Source organism: Myodes glareolus, chromosome 9 (assembly GCF_982192425.1).
Source record: "Myodes glareolus chromosome 9, mMyoGla1.1, whole genome shotgun sequence".
Lineage (NCBI taxonomy): Eukaryota > Metazoa > Chordata > Mammalia > Rodentia > Cricetidae > Myodes > Myodes glareolus.
The window spans coordinates 50,580,687-50,605,339 of NC_142034.1; the positions used below are offsets into that span (position 1 = coordinate 50,580,687).

Sequence of the window (24,653 nt, forward strand, 5' to 3'; positions counted from 1 at the left end):
GAGGGGTTGGAACAGACTGAAGAGAGAACCACCTAGCAATGTCAGCCCAATTATTAGCACCAAGTTTACACTTATTATAAAGCATAGCTGCAGACACATACAGAGTTTATTTTATGAATTACAAGACTAACATTGAAAGGTGCACTTAGCACTGCAGGAAGTGGAGCAGGATTGTGATTACAGCCAAAGAAGGATCATTAAAAACTTCCTGCCATGGCCTCTGGATTGAAAACTTCCTGACATATCCTTTGGATATGGTTTTGTGGGGTTTTTTTTAATCAACAAGGAAGCTAATACTTTGTAAAGACTTATATTCTACATTGAAGGGGAAAGTCACTTTGGAACAACTTGATTCTGCTGGAATTGGGAACGGGACTAGCATCCCCCCACCTTCTCTGGGCTTGTCAAATGACAGACTCCTCCAAAGTCTCTCAGGGCAGGTAAGATAGTCAACACAGCGTAGAGGAGAAAGGTTTCAGCATTTTATATCAAAGCAAGTATTTAAAGGTTGTTTTCCTGGACTCCATTTGCTCATATCCCAACAGTCCAAAAATCCAATAAAGCCAGGGTGTAACAAGTGTCCAAGTGGAGATTATTTGCCATTCACTCTGTTTAACAAAACTTGTACACAGTTGAAAGCCAAACGTTTGAAAATTTGCCTGAAGACAGTCATGGTTGGATGCAGATCTCTTCCCACACAACCTCCCACTTTTCCACAGCATGCCCTGTGAAGTCCTAGGATTGTGCCTAGGCAGGCACAGAATGGACCCAGCCAACGACAGGGCTTGATGTTCCCTGAGCACACCCTTCCCCCACAGAGGCAATGGGCCATCCAAAGACCCAGCATTGACCCCTGGATGGTGTCCCTCACTTCTCCTCTGGGGCCATGGAGTCCTTGAAGACCTCAGCATCCTCTGGCTTAAGGGATCCTGCAAAATGCTTCAGATGAACTTCCTCAGGCTGGGTGGTATGCCTATCTCGAGTGCTTGCATCCCTCAGAAGGGGAACCAGGGCAAAGTTCTTCCAGTTTCTCCCTGCAACTGAAAGGCAACAAAATCATTAGCACCTTGGATGCAACAAAACAAGCATGGGTTCATTGGTAGGCCTCACATCTCCAGATGAAAGGAGACCTGGGTACCCCTCGATCAAAGAAGCCTCTCTTTAAAGAAGACAGAGACCATGACAGAAAGCCACAGCTGGATACAATGCAGAGATCAATGGGTTGTGGGGAATCCAGTCCCAGTGGATACATCATCAACACAACTCCTACACCTAAAGCTCAGGTAACGTTTTGGAAGAGGGGGCAAAGATTGTAAGAGCCAGAGGACCAGGAAGTCTGCTATTAGACTGTCTCCTAGAGATGGCTGCCTAAAGAAGACCTAAATAATGACAATATCAATAGACATGATAATGCAGAAGAAGAAAATCTCAGAGTCCCACCCCTAGACAAAGAACTACAGGCGACTAATGACTGCTGAGAGAGGGGGATTTAGCCTCTCCCAGGGCAAGCTCCCTAATTGGTTACCCAATACAAAGTGCTTATCCTGGAAATCATATACACACTGACAACAAAAGTTGTATATTCAGCAGGTTATGTTTATATATTTGTGCATATAAATATGTGCATACATACCTATAATAACAAAAGAAAAAGAGATAATGGGGGGACCTGGGAGGGGTTGGAAGGAGGTGACACAGAAGGTGTTGGAAGGAAGAAAATAATGGTATTATATTTTAATTTTAATAAATATTTTTTTAAAAATCCTAGCCAGGTATAGTGGCACACATCTTTAATCCCAACACCAGGAGGCTGAGACAGGTGGAACTCTGTGAGTTCAAAAACAGCCTGGTCTACAGAGTGAATTCCAAGACAGCCAAGGCTACATAATGAGACCCTGCCAGGAAAAAAATTCTTCAAGCTCTTGGACTCCCCCTCATCCACCCAGGTAACGTGTGTGTGTGTGTGTGTGTGTGTGTGTGTGTGTGTGTGTGTGTGTGTGTTGGTAAATAAATATATTTATTTGGGTTTTTTGTTGTTTTTTATTGATTTTATTGAGCTACACATTTTTCTCTGCTCCCTTCCTCTCCCCTCCTCTTTAACCCTCTCCCATGGTCCCCATGCTCCCAATTTACTCAGGAGATCTTGTCTTTTTCTACTTCGCATGTAGATTAGATCCATGTATGTCTCTCTTAGGGTCCTCATTGTTGTCTAGATTTTCTGAGATTGTGATTTGTAGGCTGATTTTCTTCACTTTATGTTAAAAAACCACATATGAGTGAATAAATGTGATAATTGTCTTTCTGTGTCTGGGTTACCTCACTCAATATGTTGTTTTCTAGCTCCATCCATTTTCCTGCAAAATTCAAGATGTTGTTATTTTTTCTGCTATATAGTGCTCCATTGTGTAAATGTACCACATTTGCCTTATCCATTCTTCGGTCAGGGGTATTTAGGTTGTTTCCAGGTTCTGGCTATGACAAACAATGCTGCTATGAACATAGCTGAGCAAATGTCTTTGTGGTATGATTGAGCATCCTATGGGTATATACCCAAAAGTGGTATTGCTGGGTCTTGATGAAGGTTGTTTCCTAATTTTCTGAGAAATTGCCGTACTGATATCCAAAGGAGCTGTACCAGCTTGCACTTTCACCAACAATGCAGAAGTGTTCCCTTTACCCCACAACCTCTCCAGCATAAGTTGTCATTAGTGTTTTTGATCTTGGCCATTCTTACAGGTGTAAGATGGAATCTCAGAGTTGTTTTGATTTGCATTTCTCTGATGACTAAGGATGTTGAGCATTTCCTTAAGTGTCTTTCAGCCATTTTAGATTCCTCTGTTGAGAGTACTCTGTTTAGGTCTGTACTCCATTTTTTTATTGGATTATTTGTTCTTTTGATGACCAGTTTCTTGAGTTCTTTGTATATTTTGAAGATCAGACCTCTATCTGATGTGGGGCTGGTGAAGATGTTTTCCCATTCTGTAGGCTGTTGTTTTATCTTGTTGACTGTGTCCTTTGCTTTACAGAAGCTTTCCAGTTTCAAGAGGTCCCATTTATTACTTGTTTCTCTCAGTGTCTGTGCTACTGTGGTTATATTTAGGAAGTGGTCTCCTGTGCCAATGCATTCAAGTGTACTTCCCACTTTCTATTCTTTAAGGTTCAGTGTGGCTGGCTTTATGTTGAGGTCTTTGATCCATTTGGACTTGAGTTTTGTGCATGGTGATAGATATGGATCTATTTTCATTCTTCTACATGTTGATATTCAGTTATGCCAGCACCATTTGTTAAATATGCTTTCTTTTTTCCATTTGATATATTTTGCTTCTTTATTAAAATCAGGTGTTTGAAGGAGTATGGATTAATATCTGGGTCTTCTATTCGGTTCCATTGGTCCTCCTGTCTGTTCTTATGCCAATACCAGGCTGTTTTCAGTACTGTAGCTCTGTAGTAGAGTTTGAAGTCAGGGATTGTGGTGCCTCCAGAAGTTCTTTTATTGTACAGGATTGTTTTGGTTATCCTGGGTATTTTGTTTTTCCATATGAAGTTAAGTACCATTCTTTCAAGGTCTGTGAAGAAATTGCTGGGATGTTGATGGGTATTGTATTGAATCTGTAGATTGCTTTTGGTAAGATTGCCATTTTTACTATGTTAATTCTACCTACCAAAGAGCATGAGAGATCTTTCCACTTTCTGGTGTCTTCTTCAATTTCTTTCTTCAAATATTTAAAGTTCTTGTCATACAAGTCTTCCACTGGTTTGGATAGAGTTACTCCAAGATATTTTATGCTATTTGTGGCTATTGTGAAGAGTGATGTTTCTCTGATTTCTTTCTCAGCCCATTTATCATCTGTGTAAAGGAGGGCTACTGATTTTTTTTAGTTAATCTTGTACTCTATTACATTACTGAAAATGTTTATGAGTTGTAAAAGTTTCTTGGTAGAATTTTTGGGATCGCTTATGTAAACTATCATATCATCAGCAAATAGTGAGAGTTTCACTTCTTTTACGATTTGTATCCCCTTGATCCCCTTTTGTTGTCTTATTGCTCTATCTAGGACCTCAAGAACTATATTGAATAGATATGGAGAGAGTTGACATCCTTGTCTTGTTCCTGATTTCAGTGGAGTCACTAGGAGTTTCTCTTCACTTAGTTTGATATTGGCTGTTGGCTTGTTGTATATTGCCTTTATTGTGTTTAGGTATGTTCCTTGTATCCCTGCTCTCTCCAAGACCTTTATCATGAAGAGATGTTGTATTTTGTCAAAAGCTTTTTCTCAAGTAACATCTTAAGGTCTCTTCTTCCCCCGGGCACTGGCAAACCTGTGACCTCATGAGTCTATCACACACCTGCTTCCACCTCTACTACCTGGCTCCCTAAATGGGAGGGTAAAGAGGTTTCTGCAATGCAGCTCCACATTGGGCAACTCTAAAGTGATGAACAGCAGCCAAGAAAAATTAAGACAAGGTTCAAGCAGGGCATAGAAGCTGAGGAAAACACCAAGGGAGGCCTGGTGACACTGGGCTTCAAATAAGAACTTTGGCAAGATCTAAAGCCCCAGAGAGCTCTCAAGGAAGACTCAGTTATTATTGTCCATCAATATACTGAGCACTAACTGGCTGGGAAGTGGAGACACCCAGCTTGGGAACTGTTGGCCTCGCCAGTTCCAGGGTCTCCAGAGCATCTAAAGTTCCCAGTACCGTTCACCACATCCTCATTCTCATACCAAGACTCTCCATGCACTCCCTAGTTCCTTCACTGACCACCTGTCCCTCCCTCTCCCGCATTCTCCCACTTCTTCCTACCACATGCAGCTTGGCGAGGAGGGGTTCTTATTATCCAAATTATTGGCTCTGATAGAAACTGACAGAGTTTCTACTGTCACAGAAGTGAGAAAGCAAAATCCTGAAGGAACGCTCCCTAAGAAACAGGTATAAAGTGTAAAATCTGATATTAAACCCCACAACTTCTGTTCCAAATCATTGGTCTAACTGGATAAAGGTTCACTGAGTAGTGTAGAGGGCATGATGTCCTTGTGCTCACAGATAAAGCCCTAGGGAAACCAGGAATGTTAAACACTCAGGGTTGCCTCCTCGGGTGAGGAGACACACACCTGTTTTCCACCCAGAAGGCTGGGAGTGGATGTAGTTGATAGCCTGATGCTCAGTGCGATCTGTAGGGCCAGGCCTCACCCAAATCCCCACCCCCAGACTATTATGCTTATCCCACACTCTTCCTCCCTAGACCTTTATCCTGATCGTTGTTTCTCAGTCAATAAAACCCATCCTTAAGGGTGATGTCATGCATACTGCGCAGCTTGGTAACCTCTACAATGACCTAGACCACACCAGATCCTCTCCTAGGCCTTTAAGTTATAGAACCCATTCTTATGGAAGAGGTCACATGTGTTTTGCAAAAGAGTTTCAGTGCAGTCATACCTTAAGCTTTATCGTGATAATTATCACTAGGACACTTTTCCCAAAATGGCACCATACTTAAATATGTCTAAAATAAACTGCCCTGTCTCAGACTCCAGAAGTCTGAACCAACACCAGCTCACTAAGTCAGTGGGAGGATCATGGTAGACCACTCAAATCACACACGGCCATCTTTGAGTAGCTCTCAGAAAATGTTAGCCTGACTGACAAATCGAAGAAAAGATAATGAGCAAAGGTGATAATTTGACCAGGGAGTCTTACCATTTACATTCCCAGGAAAATCACAGAACTAGGGACCTGTGTGAAAACAAGGAAGCCCAAGGGCAGGGAACTGCTTTCCAAAAGTGAGCTGCTTTTCTCTGTACTAGAGATGGAATCCAGACTGGTTTCACAAGCTAGCCCAGTACTTGACCACTGGGCTACATCACCAGCCCTCTAGTGAGCCATTGATAAAGTAGATCTCCATATGATCTTGTCCTGCGCATGACAACCATAAACTGTACAAAATGCCATTCGGCAGATGTGTTTAGACTTGAGGTGACAGATGTGAAATTCTACAAACCCTAAGAGAAGTGGCATTCACAAGGGAAGCCCTATCAATACCCTGGTTCTGCTTAGTGACAATTTTACCAACTATAGTACAGTGAACAGCCATCCTAGCGGAGCATGGAATTTCCCCTAAGAAAAGGAGGAAGCAGTCGTGGGGCAGCTGACACAGTTAGAATCATAGAGCATAGGGGGAACAGGTGCTGCGATGCTGGAGGGCTGGTCAGCTTTGGGGCAGGGTGGTGACCTATAACTAGTTAGCTGAGAACTACAAGATACTTGATAGAGAATGGCTGTAATGGGGTTGGAAGTGGGAGGGACATACTTTAACTCAAGTATAAGAAAGGAACTCAGCCAGTGTATGGAACATCCTTATACTCAGTTATGCCTGGCACAAGCTCAAGGCAATTCCTGAATAAGTGAAGTACCATTTAGTATATAAGATAATAATTAATTAATTAATTAATACTGAATTCTTAGAGGGAAGGTAACCGAATCCAGACTTTCCATAGTATCTTATCTACAATGTTCAGCACACAATCTGAAAATACTGGACCTAAAAGGGAAGCCAAGCAAATGTGGTTCTCTCTCACAAAAAAGAAAAAAGAAAAAAAATAGCAGTTAAGAGAAATGGACGCCATGATAGCCCAGATGCTGGATTTAGCTAGAGACCGCTGAACCCAGGCCCTGTGCTTGATAGGCAGAGAGTGCTGTCTCTGAGCCAGTCCATCCCTTAGCAGATAGAAATTATAAAGTAGCATTACTATGTTCAAAGAAGCAGAGGAAAACGTGCTTCTAATGAGGGAATGGCTAGAAGACCTCAGCAAAGAAATAGAACCTTCAGGACAGGAGAAACAGGAACTCCAAAGTCAAAAAGCTTAAAACTTGAAGTGCGAAATTCTCCAAAAGGGATTAATAACAATTCGGAGCTGACTAAAAAAGAGGGGACTCGATGAATATAAAGACTTCTGCAAAAATACTGTGTAGCCCCAACACCCAGCATCTCAAACTGTGGGTTGTGACCCCATATGGGGTCATAAAACTGAATGTGGGGGCCATTAAAATGCTGGCGACATTAAAGGTTTTCTGAACACGCAATGACCAAAAGTTAATCTGAAATCAATGAGTCCAAGGAACGCCTGGCAGTGCTACACAGGTGTGTCAGGGGACACACAGCAGTCACTAGCATGTGGGTGGCTGGCATCTGTCGCTGCTACACAGCCCAGGTCCTCTGTGAGGAAAGTCAACATGGAGTAGGAAACCCCACTTCCCAGAGTCAGGCCCCTCCCTGCCGTGGCACCACCCATGCCACCTCACCTCGGCCTGCCCTCAGGGAGAAGCTCAGGGTGCGCTTGACGCCCTCACAATTGCCCGGGTCCTCGTTGATGATGCCCACATTGGTGTTCCAAGTAGTCCAGTTCACCTCGTCCACCCTGTGGGGGAGGGGACAGGATCCGGGGCCAGCTGTCTAAGGCCGAGCCCATCAGGATGAAGACACAGCAGGTGGAGGGACAGACTGGGCTTATTTCATGGACAACCCGTTCTTTCTAACCACTCCACAAGGTCCAGCAATTTTAACAACGGATTCCTAGGTTTGGTTCTGTTCACCAGGCAGTCATTTTTGAACCCCTCAAGTTTTTCCGTGCTTCATGTTGGAAGTCCTACCTCCTGAGATCTGAATGGGTGTCCTGTGCCCACAGCTGAATCCTATGTGGCCCTTGTACCTGCTGCTGGCCTTGAGAGTTCCCTAAACCTGTGACTGGTCCCAGGGAGTCCTGAGCCCAGCCTCTGCACCCTCATCTGGCTCTCGATGGGTCCTGCATGCCCCGGACTGAGAGCAGATGCTCTCAGCTTCAACTCCTGCTTTGCCTTACCTGAAACACCACCGGTAGTCATCCTTGCCATCTGGCGTGAACCCCACCTGTAGCAGCTTGCCGGAGCGGAAGGCCTTCCTCATGCATTTCAGGAAACTCTTCTCTGTGTCCAGGATGGTGATGGCCCTCTGAAGGGAAGGGGAAATAGGCCTTCCTGGATCACCACCTCCAGAATCTCTCCCAGCCCCAGCAACCTCCAAGCTGGCCCTGCAGTACCTCCTATAACAGGTCTGTTTCCAAAGCCTGAAACGCACATGCTCCAAAGCCTGAAACGCACATGCTTCATGAAGGAGATCAGCCAAGCTTACCTATACCTGGCTATTTACTGCCTACTGGGTCCAGGAAGGCAACCCTACGAACTGATGGTGCTTACAAAGGGATCACTTGGGGACCTGTGTGACATCAGAGTTTCAAACATGAGACTGCCTGGTCTAAACCCTGGCTCTGCTACCCGCCAGGCGTGTGACTGGAAACACAGATAAAGATGACAGCTCCAAAGCTCACTGCTTCCTGACCCCTACTCAGTCCCATAGGCGCTCATGTGCCCCACTGTGTGACAGCGAGGGACAGTCAACACCTTCGAGGCTGCATGCCCTGCCCCACTCTGCTGCCCACCTGCAGCTTCCAGATGTTCTTGCTCTCTTGTGCGATCTTGTTGACCGTCTCGCCCATGAGGGCAATGAGCATGTTGAGCAGGAGGATGTAGGTGAGGATGACGTAGGCCAGTAACAGGATGATGAAGACAGCCTTGAAGTCGTAGTTCTCGGTGAACTCCAAGTCGCCCATGCCGATGGTGAACTTGAACAGCTCCAGACATGTGGAGTACAGGCTGTTGTAGGAGTTGTCGGGGGTCCTGCAGGCAGGCCCTCGCCACCTGTGTGGGGTGGACTCCACAGGCACAGAGTCATTCTTCCCATCCTCGATTAGTGTCACCACGGCTGTGGGTCACAGGAGAAAGGGGTGTGGATGGGTGGAAAACAAGACCCCAGACTCCCTGATACATACCTCTCCTACCCAGCACCCGGCAGCAGGAAGGCCACCCCGTTATGTAGCATCTCCCCCTCCCAGACTATCAGAAAGTTGTAATAATACACGGCTTCCTTATAATAAGAGCTTTAAATTATCTAGTAGAAAAGGTATTTGAAGAAATATGCAAAGCTATGTAGACCATGTACATATAGAGGCCTTTTTATAATACACAACTTGCTTAAAAAGACAGGGAGCCTGAGTCACTTTGCCAGCCACACTATGTCTTTTAAAGATCCACTCTATAACCATGGGTGTCAAACCACACCATGCCTTTTAGAGATCCACTCTATAATCACGGATGTCGAGCATCTCAAAGAAGAGTGACCTCTGCTAATATTCTTCTTTGGAGGTGTACTGCGGAGCCTAAGTACTGCTAAGCAGCCATGTGCCATTCATACTATGCGTCAGTGCCCCGAGAACACCCTAAACACAATCCCTTCTTGTACTAATATGCAGAACTTCAGATCAGGTGCCACAGCCCAAACCTATTAGTACCCCTAGTCACCAGTGTTCAACCCTCCTAGACAGGAGTTCTAAAATCAACTGCAGATTGGGAGCAGAGATGGGCATGCCTCAGGAACCACATAACCACAGAACTCAAATGAGAACTGAGGCAGGGGCATTGCTAACAACAGGTTGTAGACCAGGTAGAGGGGCCAAGGATCCGGCTTGAAGGGGCTCCCAAGGGCCAGATCTCAGCTTCAAAATAACTGAGGATAGTAAGGATTATGGCTCACATGACAGTAAGAATCTACAGGGAATAAAAAGAACCCCAAGACCATCCATCCTCATGTTTTAAAAAAAATTGAATTGAGGAGATGGAAAAAAGCTCTTCCTTATGATAAAATGCCAGGGACTACAAAAGCAATGAATGGTGGGGTTAGGGAATCATGAAGACTAGGGCTGTAGCTCAGTGGGTGCTAGTCTGGCATGTATTAGACCCTGGGTTCAATCTCCAGAACCAGGAATAAAGAATGAAAGGGATGAGAAAGGGAGGGGAAGAGTGGGGAAGGGAAGGAAAAGATAGACAAAGAGACAGAGAAGAGACAGACAAGGAAATGGAGAGATTTTTAAAATGTTTAAATTGGGGAATCTGGGTAAGAAACAGAGAGGAGTCATCTGTACTACTCTTGAAAGTTTCCTGTGAGTCTGAAATAGTATTGAAATAGGTTGGATAAAAGCCAGCCCAAAATGGAGCTGTAGGGCAAACAAGTAGCACAGTATCTCTAAAACATCCACGAACGCCTCATCCATCACATTTCCAAGTTCTCAGGCTCATGCTGATGGGTTTTCTCTCTATCCCTCAGTCACCTGCAAGAATGCGCCTGTCTTCCCCACCTGGCTCCTCCTCCCCCAGCCCTGCAGAGCCTGAGGAGGTCAGGTGAGCAACACACCTGCCTACCACCAGCTTTGACTTAGCCCATTACCTGTGGAAAATCCAAACAAGAACACGAGGTAGACGAACATGAATCGACACAGGTCCCTGAGGATCATCTGCAGGAAAGAGCAGACTGATAAAAGGCAAGTCCAACCCTGGTAGGTACACAACGATCAGGGTTGCATCAGCCTAGAGCGACCAGAGGACGTGTGACAGGAACCTGCAGAGGGCTCGGTTCTGTGGTTTCCAGCTCAGATGTCATGAGGAAATGACTCCCACCTCTCCCATGGCTTTTGCTCTGGTTGGGAGATGGTGGTTTGGAATGCAAAGGCAACAAGTTTGCAGAAAACCTGCAGGCTCAGGTCAATGCCAGGTTGCTTGATTCTAGGGAAATAAATAGGCTAAGGGCTAAACAAACGGCTCCCTGGAGAATACAGAAAGGCTGAAAAGAATGCATAGGGCAGTATCTCCCATCCATGGGGCACACAGGGCTCTGTGGAAAACAGGCTTGGAAACCCACCTTTTCAATCATGACAGCATAGATGCCCATCTGCTGGAATCCTCTGGTGTAGTAGAGCATGTTGGTCCAGCCCATGGCGAGGGAGAACACCATGGAAGCCACGTACTCCTTGCGGTGGGTAAAGTACAGTACCACAGACACCAGCATGAACAGAGACTGCACAAAGCTGAGGGCAGAGGCAAAGTCGTTCAACTTAGGAGAAAGGCCCAGGCTGCAAGAATCGGAAGAGTGAGAACGTAGCCATGCAGGGGCTGGGGCTGTGCTGTCCCAGCAGGCACAAGGAGGAAAGTGTATGGCAGGTTGGAGGGGAAATTTTATTCTTCAAAATTTTATTCAATGTAAATATAATATAGATACTCCTTGACTTATGATAGTTCTACCCTGTTCAATCCATTGTTTTTTGAAAATATAAGTGAGAAATGTATTGAATACCCCAGCCTATTGATGATGAACACTTACACACGACACTTTACAGCATCAACTGCTTCCCCTCTGAGCAACACCACTGAAACACTGAAAGATGTCCAGAAAACAAGAAAGGCCAGGAAAGAGAAAGAAGTGAGGAAGAGATGGGAGCCATGAGAATCCCAAGGCTGGCAACAGAAAGACGCGCCAGGTGAAAGAAGGATCAGGCTGGAAAAGAACCCAGTCTCAAAGAGGAAACAGGAAAGAAGGTGTGGTATACACCTCTGTCACCCCACACTCCAGAATCAAAGGCAGGAGGGTTGCTGCGAGTTAGAATAGAGGCTAGTTTGGGTTACATAGAGAGGCCCTGTCTCAAACAAAAGAAAGAAAACTCTAGGAAGAGATCCCTCAAGGGGGAGAAAAGTGATCTGGCCACGTGCTATAACTTCTAAATCTGATTTTGAAGAGAACTGCACCTGCTTTAGGACATGTGGGAAGAATTAACATTGTCTACAGAGAAAACTAAACAAGGGAAAATTAAGGGAATGATAATCCGATAAGCCAGAAAAAAAACAAACCAAAAACAAGTAATAGAACGATTACAAAGCTGTTCGACACTTAGGAATATTTACAAAGGAACAAGAATGCAAATGATGATTACTGACTAAAATAAAATATTATATAATCACATTGGGATGATGAAAAGGGGGAAGCAGATGGGGAGAAGGATGCTAAATTCTTTTTTAATTTATTTACTCATTTATTAAAAATTTCCACCTCCTCCCCGCCTCCCTTCTCCCTCCCCCTTCCCACCTCCCCCTCCCTTTCTAGTCTTAAGAGCAGTCAGGGTTCCCTGTCCCGTGGGAAGTCCAAGTTCCCTCCCTGCTCCATCAAGGTCTATAAAGGTGAGCAGAGGATGCTAAATTCTTCTCTGTCGCATGAGTATGTGTCAGAAGAAAGAGCCCAAGGAAAGCAGGTTTCAGAGAAAGGAAAGGGTTGGGGGTAAGAAGCTCCTGGCTTTGAGTATAAGAATTTTTGCACTCTTATGAGTTATATCAGTATGTTTGAGTAGTTTTGATAACATAAAAGTAATATATATTCATTGGTATAATTGCACGCATGTGCATGTATATGTGTGTTTTAACATAACTGTAATATGGCTATAACTTTTAGGAATGTAATCTTGAGTCTACTCTTACAGTGCTATGTAGGGGAACATTTCTTCTTTATGCAAATAAGTATTGTGCTCACCAATTGCTATAGACCCTAAAGATTGAGCTTGCCCTTTGGAACTAAAATAAAGGTATTTGAAGATTACCGTGGGAACATGAGGCTTATGAATCCTAGAAACAAGCTCGTCACAATAGCACCAGAAATCAACTCCTTAATCACACCAGAAGCAAAAAGAGAAGCCCCTGGACTGAGGGAAACCTGGGCATCAGAAGAGAGTTTAAGTCCAGATCCCAGGAAACCCGTGGTTGAAAGCCCTCTGTGCAGGATGAGGCTCACAGGTTCTAGTCTATTTTATGAACAGAGGCTCTGTGACACTTGTGCCTTTGCTTATCCGTCTCCTCTAAAAGCAGTGACCCCCAACCAGGAGCACATGCCACCATCCACACCAACAAAAGAACTTTTGGTATTTATCGGCGGGTGTTTTGATAATCAAGCCTGGAAGTGGGGAGGGGGAAAGCTATTGGACAGAGGCCAGGGATGCTGCTAAATACTCAGTGCATGGAACGATCCCTTTCTCAACAACTATGAATTATGTAGTCCAAAATGTTCATGAAGTTAAAATGAAAAGCAAACAAATTTTTCAAAATCTGCCTTAAAGACTGGAGATTCTTGAAAGTGAGAACTATGTATAGTTCACCTCCACCTCCCAATATCGACCCAGTGAATGGCAGAGGGATGCACACACGGTGAACAAAGGGAAGGAAGGGACCCCTAACTCCAGCAGTAAATCATGTGCCACCGTGACACAGTCCGCCAACCCCAGCAGCTGATATTTATCTGGCAGTGTAAACAGTTGATATTCACTCATCTGATGAATATTTGTTGAGTGCCTCCCACCATTGCTTCAACCTACTAGGTCCCGCCCTGCTATGTGCCTGTTCAAGCATAGATGAGAGAGTGAAGGAGCTAAATGGAACACAGAGCAGCACTTACAAAAGTATCTCGCTGTAGCTGTCCACAAACAAACTCTTGAGGGATGGCCGCCTCTGCAGGAAATACTGAATCTGTGAGAGAACAGACAGAGTAAGTTTCTAGGAAGTGTTAGATGTGGCTGAACAGGGAAGCTCCTGGTGTCTTTCGGAGTGCCAGCATGCTGGAACACTGGAGTGGGTTCCAGCAGGCTGCGAAGAACGAGCAGCAGCAATCAAGCTCATTGGATGGGTGATATCATGTGACTCGTGAAGAGCTTTAAAGACATTGACTACAATTACAAGTGTATCTAGAAGGCAATTTGGGAAGAAAAAGATCACCAAAATGCTATGAGCTGCTGTATCCCACAGTAGAGCTGAAAGCCTCTTTGCTTCTAACTTATTCTCCCAGTACCACCTTCCTTTACGATAAATGAGCATAGCATTATCGTAAAAATCCCTTTATGCTTTTGTAGTATGATTGGGCATCTCTTGGATATATTCCCAAGAGTGGTATTGCTGGATCCTGAGGTAGGTTGACTCCCAATTTTCTGAGAACCCGCCACACTGATTTCCAAAGTGGTTGCACAAGTTTGCATTCCCACCAGCAATTATTTGTAATAGCCAGAACCTGGAAACAACCTAGATGCTCCTCAATGGAAGAATGGATAAAGAAAGTGCGGCACATATACACATTAGAGTACTACTCAGCTGTTAAAAATAATGACATCTTGAATTTTGCATGCAAAAAGATGGAAATAGAAAACACTATCCTGAGTAAGATAACCCAGACCCAAAAAGAATATGGTATGTACTCACTCATTAGTGGATTCTAACCCCAAACAAAGGACATTGAGCCTATAGTCTGCGATCTAAGAGAAGCTAAGTAATAAGGCGAACCCAAAGAAAAACACATATAGATCCTCCTCGAAATTGGAACCAGACAAGATCGCCAGGCAAAAGTTGGGAGCATAGGGGTGGGGGTAGGGTGCAGGAAAGGGGAGAGGGTGAGAGAGAAGGGAGAAGGGAAGGGTTAGGGAGAGCTTGGGAGAGTGGGGTGGTTGAGATGGAGGAAAAACGGATAAGGGAGCAGGGAAGAAGATATCTTAATTAAGGGAGCCATTTTGGGGTTGGCAAGAAGCTTGGCTCTAGAGGGGTTCCCAGGTGTCCACGGGGATGTCCCCAGTTAAGACCCCGGGGAGTGGAGGAAAGGGTGCCTGAACTAGCCTTGTCCCATAGTCAAACTGATGACTATCTTGATATCACCATAGAACCTTTGTCTAGCGACAGATGGAGATAGAGACAGAGACCCACATCAGAGCACTGGACTGAGCTTCCAAGTTGAAGAGAAGGAGGGAGAATATGAGCAAGGAAATCAGGACCGTGAGGGGTTGGTCCACCCACTGAGACAGTGTGTCTGATCTAATGGGAGCTCACCAAATCCAGTTGGACTGGGTCTGAATGAGCATGGGATCAAACTGGACCATCTGAATGTGACTGACAATTGGGACAGACTGAGAAGCCAATGATAATGGCACTGGGATTTGTCTCTACTGCATGTACTGGCTTTTTTGGGATCCTAGTCTGTTTGGATGCATAACTTTCTAAGCCTGGATGAAGTGAGGAGGGCCTTGGACTTTTCCACAGGGCAGGGGATCCTGACCTCTCTTAAGGGAGGGGGAAGGGTGAGTGAGGGAGCTGGAGGGAAATGGAAGGAGGGGAGGACGTGGAAATTTTGAATAGTATTATGTATAAAGCAATAAAAAATAAAAAAAAGAACCAGCTTTAAAATGAAAAGAAATAAAATAAAATAATTTAAATTTTAAAAAAAATCCCTTTATGCAGCCACACCTGAACTAACTCACCAGATCAACCTTTTGGTGAGCTAGGTAATCCTCTTCCAAACACCTACACCCACCTGCCCCCAGTTTAGTCTTCTGTCTGCTAGGAGGAGCCCACTTGCTGCTGGGGCTTTATACTTTCTTAGATAACATCAGTTACTAGTGTGAAAAGACAGTGTTTCCACGAAGACAAAGTCTGCTGATTTGCAAAGACTCCATAAACCTAAGTGTGGGGGTTGAATGAGAATGGCCCCATGAGATAATACATTTGAACACTTCATTCCCAGTCAGTGGAACTGTTTGGGAAGGATGTCTAGGAGGTATAGCCCTGTTGGAGGAGGTGTGTCACGGGGGATTGGCTTTGAGATTTCAAATACTTCTTCCACTATCCCCAGTGTGTTCTCCCCACCCCATCTTTCCATTTCTCTCATTCTCTCTCATTCTAGCTCTCTCTTGTTCTACTTTCTGTTTGCTGTTCAAAACATGGGCTCTCAACTGCTGCTCCAGCTACCTGTCACCTGCAACCTCCATCCCTCCATCATGGGTTCTCACCCTTAGAAACCAGAAGGCCAAATAAATTCTTTTTTCTGTAAGTCACTTTGTTCATGGTGTCTTATCACAGCGATAGAAAAGTAACTAAGATAGTAAGTCACTGGAAAAAATACATGTGACTTAAAGCTCGAGGTTTAGAGGTTAAAATCACAATGATCTACTCAGGTGTAGTGGTGCACACCTATCTTCTCAACACTCAAAAAGTTAAGGCAAGGATGCCAGGCAGTGGTGGCGCACACCTTTAATCCCAGCACTCAGGAGGCACAGGCAGGCGTATCTCTGTGAGTTTGAGGTCTACAAGAGCTTGTTCCAGGACAGTCTCCAAAGCTATAAAGAAACCCTGCCTTGAAAACAAAAAAAAAAAAAAAAAAAAAGAATGCAAGGACAGAATAAACTACATAGAGAAACCTCAAGTCAAAATTATACAATAATAATATAAATAATGATGATGATGATGATGATGATTTCAAATTCTGCATTCAGATCTCTTTTCATTGAGTTCTCACCCCCTCTTGAGTCTCGCTCAAGGGAAGCGAAACTAAAAAGCATAAATCCCACATCTTCCCTAAACTCTAGTTTATACAGGGAAGTTGACACAAAATTCAAAAAGGAGCTCCCAAGTTCAAAGAAAATACCCCAGGGCCTGAGGAGATGCCTCAACAAAGTACTTGATGTGTGCATGAGACCTGCACGCACGAAAAACAAAAACAAAAACCAGGTACAGCAGCATTACCCATCTGTAAGTCGTGCTGGGTAGGGAGTGCCCTGGGGCTCGCTGGCCAGGCAATCGAAGACCCCTCCCGCAAGACAGTGGTGGAGGTCTGTCTGTGTTGCTTGATTGCCACAGGCCCCTAGGAATACACTGGATGGTCCCTGCAACCCAGCCATGAACACCCAGAGGATTCTCAGCTGCGCTCACTCAGCTCTCAGTGGTTCTCTTGACTTTTGTCAGAGACAACAGAAGCCCACAACTTCTGAAGGAATGCTTACCCCTCGGAAGAAGAAGTAGACTCCTCCCAACACAGACAGGATCTCTCCAATGACTCGGAAATAGTCTCCAACGGTGTTCCTCAGCTTATAGGGGGGCTGTGAGGCACAGAGAGGCCAGTGAGCTTATAGGGGGACTGTGAGGCAGCCAGCGACTCCACTCACTCACTCATTCACCCATTCAGCAAACGTTCACCAGGGGCCACCAGGTACCCAGCCTTACAGTTAAGACTCGGCCCTGCCTAGGAGACAGGCCTCCACTGAAAGAGAGAAGCAGAGGCCTGGCAAAGTGATTCCAGGGAAACCTGAGAACTGAGTTTGGTCCCCAGAACACATGATGGAAGGACAGAACTGACTCCAAACAGTTGTTTGTTTCCAATCCTGATCTCCACATGTGCACTATGACATGTGTGCACGTGTGTGTGTCACACATACATACATCATAACAACAACAATAAGTTTAAAGAAAGAAACACAAAGACAGTGATGTACTAGGGGAACATCTGCAAGAAGGTTTCTTTGTGAGTCTGCTTGCCTGAGTCTCTTGCAGAGCTGTGTTGTCTCCCAAGCAATGTCCCTGCCCAGGGTTCTGAGTGGATGGGAGCAGGGGACAGGGTAGGTGGAGGTGCTCTTACAGACCTGGTGCATTGGAATCCCACTCACCCCACAGCCTGTGGTGTCCTCCACACCCATGCACACCACCCTCGTGTCGCAGCCATTTTCTGGGAGGATCCCCTTGGCACTTTGCCAGCATTAGCTCACTCCCTCATCTCACTTTATTAGCATATTTCTCCTCTCTCTAACAAACTTGTGTGTCCTTTCTTTTGTTAATTTGTTATAATGCTGGAGTGCTGGGAATCAAACCCAAGGCCTTGCACATCCTAGGCAAGCACTATGCCGCTGAGCTATACCCATTATCAATTTTCTTTTCTTTTCGAATGAAGTCACTAAATGCCTCTTATACACAGATAGAACTCAAGCTTTTAAACTAAATTTACAGGTAAAATGTTCCAGAGATAGGGTAGAAAATTGGTGATCTGGGTATTAAATGAGAAGGTTCAATTCAGAAACATAATGGAATCCATGGCTCAGAAGAGGGTAAAGAGTCTCATCCTAAACTGAACTAAGAGATGGAACCCAGCCTGGCACAAAAGTACTCAAGGGCATAGGACTAAGGAGTAAATTTGTAACAAGCAGGCGAGTCAAACAGTGCAGGCCAGCAAGTGGCAATGGAATTGGAGCTTGTACCATCCTATGATCTCCAGATACCCAGGGGCAACGCCTCCCCAGTCCTGAGTCCTCATACTCAGGAGCCTCAAGGCTCACGTGCTCAACTTCCCAGAACCATGGACTTAAAAGACAAAGTCCAAGCACAGGCCAGCCTGCAAGAGGGGAAACTAAGGAAGGAAGCAAGGCTCTCCAAGCAGACTTTCTACCTCTCAGTGAGCTAGGAAGGGGTAGCAGGCAAGGTCTGGACCTGGAGCCAAAAGTATCTCAGGACAGTACCCCACCCCAACCCCAACCCCGAGATAGGGCCCGTGTTTCTGTCCGCACCAAGCCTTCCACAGGCCGATAGTAGGCAGCCGTGGTGAAGACGATCATATACAAGCAGTAGACGAAGAAGTTGAAGTAGAAGATGCGCTTGACAAATCTGTCCCACTTGTCCTGTAGGAGTCTGTTCAAAGGTTCCACCAGAAGCATGTCATGGCGGTTCTATGGGAGCAGAGAGAAGTGAGGCTCACTCTTGCACCAACAACTAACTGAATAGCTACACCAGCCCACACCACTTCTCACACTTATGTAGCCCATACAGTCAAGGAAGAATGTCCCCTCAGCCTGCCAAGCAACCAAGGGTCACCAGAGGTCTGAACCATTGTACAGCCAGGACCTTGGGCTGGTCCCAGCTCTGCTGCGGTTCCTTGAGTGACCCACCCTCTTAACTTCAGTGTCTCCGTGAGTACACTGACTGGAAGAAACTGGACAAGCCCTAAGACATTAGTTCTCAACCTGGGGGGTCAAACGATCCTTTCATAGGGGTCACCTATGACCATCAGAAATCACAGACATTTACGTTACGAGAACAGAGAAGGGCCACTGTGTGACTCTGTAAAGGACAGGTCTTCAGAGCACAGCACACAATCCAGAAGCCAAAAAAGAAAAAGAGCGACTGGCTTGCCCCTATCAGAATGAAAACCATTCATAAGAAAAGGGTGTTATAAAAGCCAAGAGGCAAATGGGGAGAAGAAACAACACCACACTACAGCGGGAGAGAAAAGGTTGATGACTCATTCGGAAGCAAGAGGTTTATAAACCAGAATAAGCCAGCAAATAGTCCTGTAAACCTTAGGAGACCCACAAAGGTACAAAAGGCCAGTAAATGCATAACAATGTCCCGCCTCACCGCAGGGTGGGTCGACCCCTGACTCATGTCCTAGCACTTTGGAAGGAGGAGAGTCAGGAGTTCAAAGCTGGCCTGGGCTGCTTAGCCAGCCCCGTCCCCCAAAACAAGAAGACATAGGGTGGGCATACTTTTTGATTTGGAGACAGCAATTTCATGTGTCTTTCACTGAAAACTCCCCAGGCTCGTGTCAGTGGCCTGCAGGGTGGTGAGCGGCTGCAAACAACTTGACTGTCCTGTGGGATGGGTGCTGGGCAAGGGCTTTTAAACGAGCCAGATATCTGAGTGCTAATATAAAGCTAACTACAGCACACACCAATTAGAGAAACAACTGCTTACCCTACAGGGTGTATAGTATGAGCCCATTTACACAAACAAAAAACTCTAGGAAGCTTTTCACACGGTATCAAAGGGAGCTGTCCTTATCGCTGTACTTCTGAAATGTTCTCATTTTTATGATCGGATGGCTATCCTTCGTTTGCTAAGGGAAACATAATGGAAAGGAGGAGGGACAAGACTGCAGGACACAGGCCCCTAACAGCAGCTTTTCCTGCGAGATACGAGATGCAGCTTGAGCAGGGGCGCTAGCCTTGGCCACTCACAGGGGTCTCGCTGCTGCTGTAGGCGATCACCTCCAGAACTGAGTTCTTCTCACAGGTGTCAATGCAGGACAGGTCATAAAGGGAGGAGTGCACAGGCCCATAGGCCCATTCGGTGAACTTCCTGGACAGGTGCCGACACTCAGGTTCATGGATTTCCCTCTGGAGAATGTAAGCCAAGACCTGTGGCAGGTAGGAGAGCCCTATCAGGACAGTTAAGGCCAGGCCACAGGCTGCTTCCCCATGCAGGCTCTGAGCTTTTCTGAAAAATGGACTCAGCTTCCCACCTCCATCAGGAACCCAACCCAAGCCCCAACAACTAGTTAGATCCACTAGCTAGTTGCCTCTAGCCCCAGCTGCAGCTGCATCAGGTGCATTACACCAGGGTCTCAAGATTTACTGTCCTTCTGTGAAGGACAGTGGTAGGCCCTTCTAAAAAACTTCAAGCCAGAAGGAGATAATCGAAGTCTAAGGAAGCAATAAGCCAGTCCTGATGGTTTGTGGCTGTACTCACAGCACTCAGAAAGCTGGGACAGGGGGATTACTGCAACTTTGAGACCAGCCTAGTCTTATGGGCAGGGACAGCTTCCCAGTATCTCTACTATTGGAAAAGCACCTCCCCTCCAATTCAAGCAGCCCCAGACACATCATCAGCCTTACCTGACATCATCCATAGGACCCTGATTTGGCTGGGGCCTGGTCTACCTGGTCTGCTCCAAGTTTCCCCCTTAGGACCCTCCTTATATTCCAAAATTCTCACTCACTCTAGTAAAATAACAATCAGCCTCTTCTCTCAACCTAGGCTACACACACACACACACACACACACACACACACACACACATCCTGCTTGATGGTTTCTGCTCACAGCTCCTCTGACTCACACTAACAGCCCCATTAGCTGGTGGAATTAGAGACCAGTACACACAGTCCTCTATCCAGACCCCCTCCCTGCCTGATAATAGCAGCTCCAGCCAAAGCACCCACCCTACCCCAATCTTCCCAGTGCTGGCAGCCAGAGCCAGTGGAGTGAGCCCCTTTTTGTTGGTGAGTTCTTCCAGCTTCAGCGTGGGGTGGAGTTTGGCCCCCAGAATCAGGATCTCGTTGTACATGTTTGTCACGAATTTGGTGTTGTCAGCTGTATTATCTGCCACCTCCACCAGGGCATGTAACACCGTGTTGCCCACCGAATCCCGGGCACTGATGTCTGCTGGCTGCCAGGAGTTCTGCAGCAGGAACTTCACAATGGCCAGCTGGTTGGTGCACGCAGCCAACGACAGAGGTAGCTCACCTGCAGCCAACACAGGGTCCTCAGTGGGGCCCTAGGAATGAGACTGACTAGTCCCTGGATAACTGGGTCTCTAGCTCCCTTATGTATGCCACATGGCCTCCCTACCAAAGTAGAAGCCAGGCCGCCCTTTGGTTTTCTTGAAGAAGTCTCCGTTGGCCGCAGCCTGAACGTCTGCTCCATTCTCTACCAAGAGGGTCACTAGTGCCATGTTTCGTCTCTCAATGGCAATGTGCAGTGCTGTCTGACCTACAGAGGGATGCTAGTTATCACAGTTAGCCTTGCGATTACAGCCTAGAGAGATGCACCCCCAGAGAAGGCCCCTAGCAGATAGCAACTGTGGAAGAAGCACACAGAAAACGCCAGCCTCACAGTGGGAGGCCAGGATCCACAAATGAGGCCAGGAAAATCGTGAAGCAGGAACAGAACAGAAAATACCAAGTTACAAAAGAGAGGAGACAGAGGGAGATAGGAGGGAAGGACAAGCAAGGAAGGTAGGGACCACCCAGTCAGCAGGAGAGCAGCAGCAATCCCAGGAAGGAGACTGATCAGAACCAGAACGCAACACAGTGGCAGGAACTGGGGCAATCCCCTCAGGGGGCAGGTGTGCTATAGCTGCACCAGGCCACCACCCACCACCTCACCCTTGTAGTAGCTGTCTGTGTAGCTGGCATTGACAAACTGCTTCAGGCTGTCGGTCTGCCGGGCGACATCCAGGAGCAGAGCGATGGTGTCATTCTGCCCGTTGTGCAGGTTGAGCATAGCTTTGAGCAGACAGGTCTTCCCTGTATCTGGGTCTGAAGGGCAGAGAGAGGGTCAAAACCAGGCCAGGGTTGGAAAATGACCCTCTCCTGGGAAGCCAGCCCTCACAGGGCCACCTTTGAATTCGCTGTCAGTCAGGCGCTTCTTGCTCTTCTGCAGAAAGGGCAGCAGGCTCTCCAACTCCTGGCAGTTACTCTGAGCCACAGCATCGAAGATGCTCCTGCGGTCATAGAGCCTGGGGGGCTTCTCGACACCGATACCAGTGGAGACAGAGTCTTGGGATGCCTGCCTGGGAAATAAATTACACCCTCAACTCAGGCCCTGCTCTGCCCTGAAGCCTTTGGGGCTTCTGAAGCCCCAAAGCAAACCAGCCAGTTTAGGAAACAAATCTAATGGGGATTCTGAGGCACAGCTGTCCATCCTATCCTGTGCCTGACCTGCCTATAGAGAGACGGGAGGAAGTCTTTGCTATTGTCACCTCTTCTACCCAGTCCACTTGCCTTCCTTCTGGGGCTCAGGAGACAGAAGCCTAGAGGGTAAGCAGGGTTGGCTTGGCCTCTGATGAACGAAGACATCTTCACACTACCCAGAAGCCACCTTGTGACTCCCGGCCCTGCCTCAGAAGAGGTAGAAAAGCTGATAGGTTCTTCCCCTGAGCTGTTTGTCTTCTTAGTCCCCAAGATCCTAACCTTGAATTTGAAGTCTAAGTATTTGGGTCTGGTGAGCATTCGGGGCCTGGAAATCTAGCATATGCTGGCAGCTGGGATCAGTATACACACTCCAACATCCGTGACTGTGTGTCCAGTGAGGGTACAAGAGTGTGGGCCAGACCACCTCTGAAGGCTCCCCAGCTCCCCAGTTCTGTGACTTTTAACCCAGAAACAAGCCCGCTTTGAGGAGTTAGCCCATGGCTGGGACTGCCACTGGTGGAACCACTTGGGTCTTGGAAAGGAAGGACCTCCAGATTTACCTGACACAGGCAGGTCCATCCCCAGGCCTCTGGATAGTGACAACAGAGCTGACGGTGATGATAGGGCAGGAGGCCAGTCCGCCTTCCTCATAAGGGCAATCCATAGGGGAGGCCTCCTCTGAGTCACCCTTCCCAAAAAGCCGGGTGCGACTCCTGGTAGTGAAGATGTGGGGCTTGGCTGGAGACGGCTTGGAGTTAAGGTCTCTGTCTGGAGGGTCCAGGCAGGAGTTCTCTTGGGGTGGGTGCTCAGACTCCTCGGAATCTAAGCTATCCCATTTCTTCATCTTTTCCAGATCCTCTGTGGCCCAATGTGCAACCTGTGGGTAGCCACAAAGATGAGGTCTGTGCCCATCTGGAGGACCACAACTTCTCATCCCCTCCCTGCTCTCCTTGTCAAGGTTCCCGTGAAGCAGGACACCGCAAAAGCCCAATTAGTACTGCCCTGCAGAAGCAAAGCTTTTAGGGCTGTGCCTTCCAGTCCAGCAGCCCTGGGGAAACAGAACTGTACTGCCCAGCAGATCCTGTGGCCACAGTGGTCAAGCTCCCCATCATAGAGCCAGCAAGTTCTGAGGCTGAGGTCAGAAGCCTCCCATCCCTGAGATTCTCTGGGGCTCAGCTGCCTGGTTTGTTCTTCCTGCCTCCGTACACCACATTAGAGAAAGGACACAGAGGAACTCAGTAGTGAGACCAACGGGTTGACCAAGCCCCAAGGAGCCAGGCAGTCCATGTTCGTGGAAGATGGCAATGCCCCCATCTGTGCTGTATAAACTCGTGTGCCAGGTGCCAACAGACACACGTACCACCTACCTTTGCCCTTCCACACAGCTGCAGCAACCAAGTGTCAGGAGGGGTCTGATGTGTGCAGCATGTATGCATGCCTTGGATCATTTTTGTGAAACTGGTGTATTTCCAGCATCTCAGCCTATGCTTTGTGGCATCATTTGCTGTGGGGTTGGCAGGTGTTCTAGACCTGAACCTCTAGAGATAAGCTAGTTGCTCAGGTGGGTGTTCTCCACTTAAGTGGGGACCGACACTCTTTCCCACCCCATCTCCCATGTTCCCCCTCCACCTGCTGGCCATCCTGCTCCCTGGTGCCCAGGTCTCTCCTGGACCAGGAGCCTTTGCTCCTATGGTGCCACCAGCTGGAGTGTTTTCCCCTCCCCTTCCCTGCCCAAATCTTCCCACCTTTCAAATGCCTTCCTTCTCCCCTCAAGACCCAACACCAGTCTACCCACCACCACAAAACGCCCCCATCCCTGACCATTCAGAGAGGCCAGGCTCCTGCCTAGCCATCCTGATCACCCTTTTTAACACAGGCCACCTTAGAGTCAATTATCTCTGTCTACCTGCTTACCTCCTCCCATGCCCTGTGACCTCTGCCCAGCAGAAACTTAGCCGGAAAAAGCCATGCTGTGTCCCTTTCCACCAAAGCTCAGGGACCATCATGGAAGAAGAAGCAGAGAGTTTGCAAGGGCCAAAGGTCCCAGGGAAAATGAAACACTGTCTTTGGGACACGACAGGGCGGCTGCTCTGGTGGACTCGCAGCAGCTGCAGTTTTCCGTGCAAGACCGATTAGACCCACACTGAAGAGCGAGGGCTCAGGAGGCCCCATCCCTAACTCCAAGTTATTGGTAGTTGGTGGCTGCTGAGGAGTGAAAAGTTGGCTTTCTTCCGAAGTGTGGCCCCTGTAGGTTGTCTGTACTCCAGTGGATGATCCCATATCTTTGCACATCAGGGGTTCACTCGGTTCAGGTATTTAGAAGAACAAGGAAGAGGAAGCATGGGCAGGAGACACGGAGCACAGTGAGGCTAACAGGATAGATGTGATCAAAGTGCATTGTGCTTGTGTGTGAAATTCTCAAAGAATAAACTCTAAGACCGATTTTTAGAAAAGGAAAGGCTGTGCTGGACTTTGGAAATCAGAGCG

At 47.0% G+C, this 24,653-nt stretch overlaps 1 protein-coding gene across 1 annotated transcript; it reads right to left on the bottom strand.

Moving 5' to 3' along the window:
• Nucleotides 1-94: 94 nt before the first annotated feature.
• On the bottom strand, nt 95-23,100 carry Trpv1 (transient receptor potential cation channel subfamily V member 1). Its single transcript, XM_048448045.3, has 15 exons — nt 22,727-23,100; nt 21,873-22,045; nt 21,639-21,791; nt 21,103-21,243; nt 20,699-20,997; nt 19,710-19,889; nt 18,264-18,422; nt 16,713-16,808; nt 13,355-13,425; nt 10,784-10,949; nt 10,313-10,379; nt 8,472-8,794; nt 7,857-7,984; nt 7,300-7,415; nt 95-1,040 (listed from the first exon to the last, which is right to left on the bottom strand). Exons 1-15 carry the CDS (start codon nt 23,098-23,100, stop codon nt 868-870), a joined length of 2,619 nt encoding a protein of 872 aa, XP_048304002.2. The 3' UTR covers nt 95-867.
• Nucleotides 23,101-24,653: the final 1,553 nt, after the last annotated feature.

Bases quoted from the DNA above. Each gene is read 5' to 3' on its own strand.
- Trpv1 (XM_048448045.3), bottom strand. From the start codon at position 23,100: ATGAGAAGTTGTGGTCCTCCAGATGGGCACAGACCTCATCTTTGTGGC. The intron at 21,792-21,872 runs GTGGCCCTGTGA...TCTGCCCTTCAG, and splicing joins GACTGACAGCGAATTCAAAG to ACCCAGATACAGGGAAGACC. The intron at 13,426-16,712 runs GTAAGCATTCCT...GTTCTCTCACAG, and splicing joins TCTACTTCTTCTTCCGAGGG to ATTCAGTATTTCCTGCAGAG.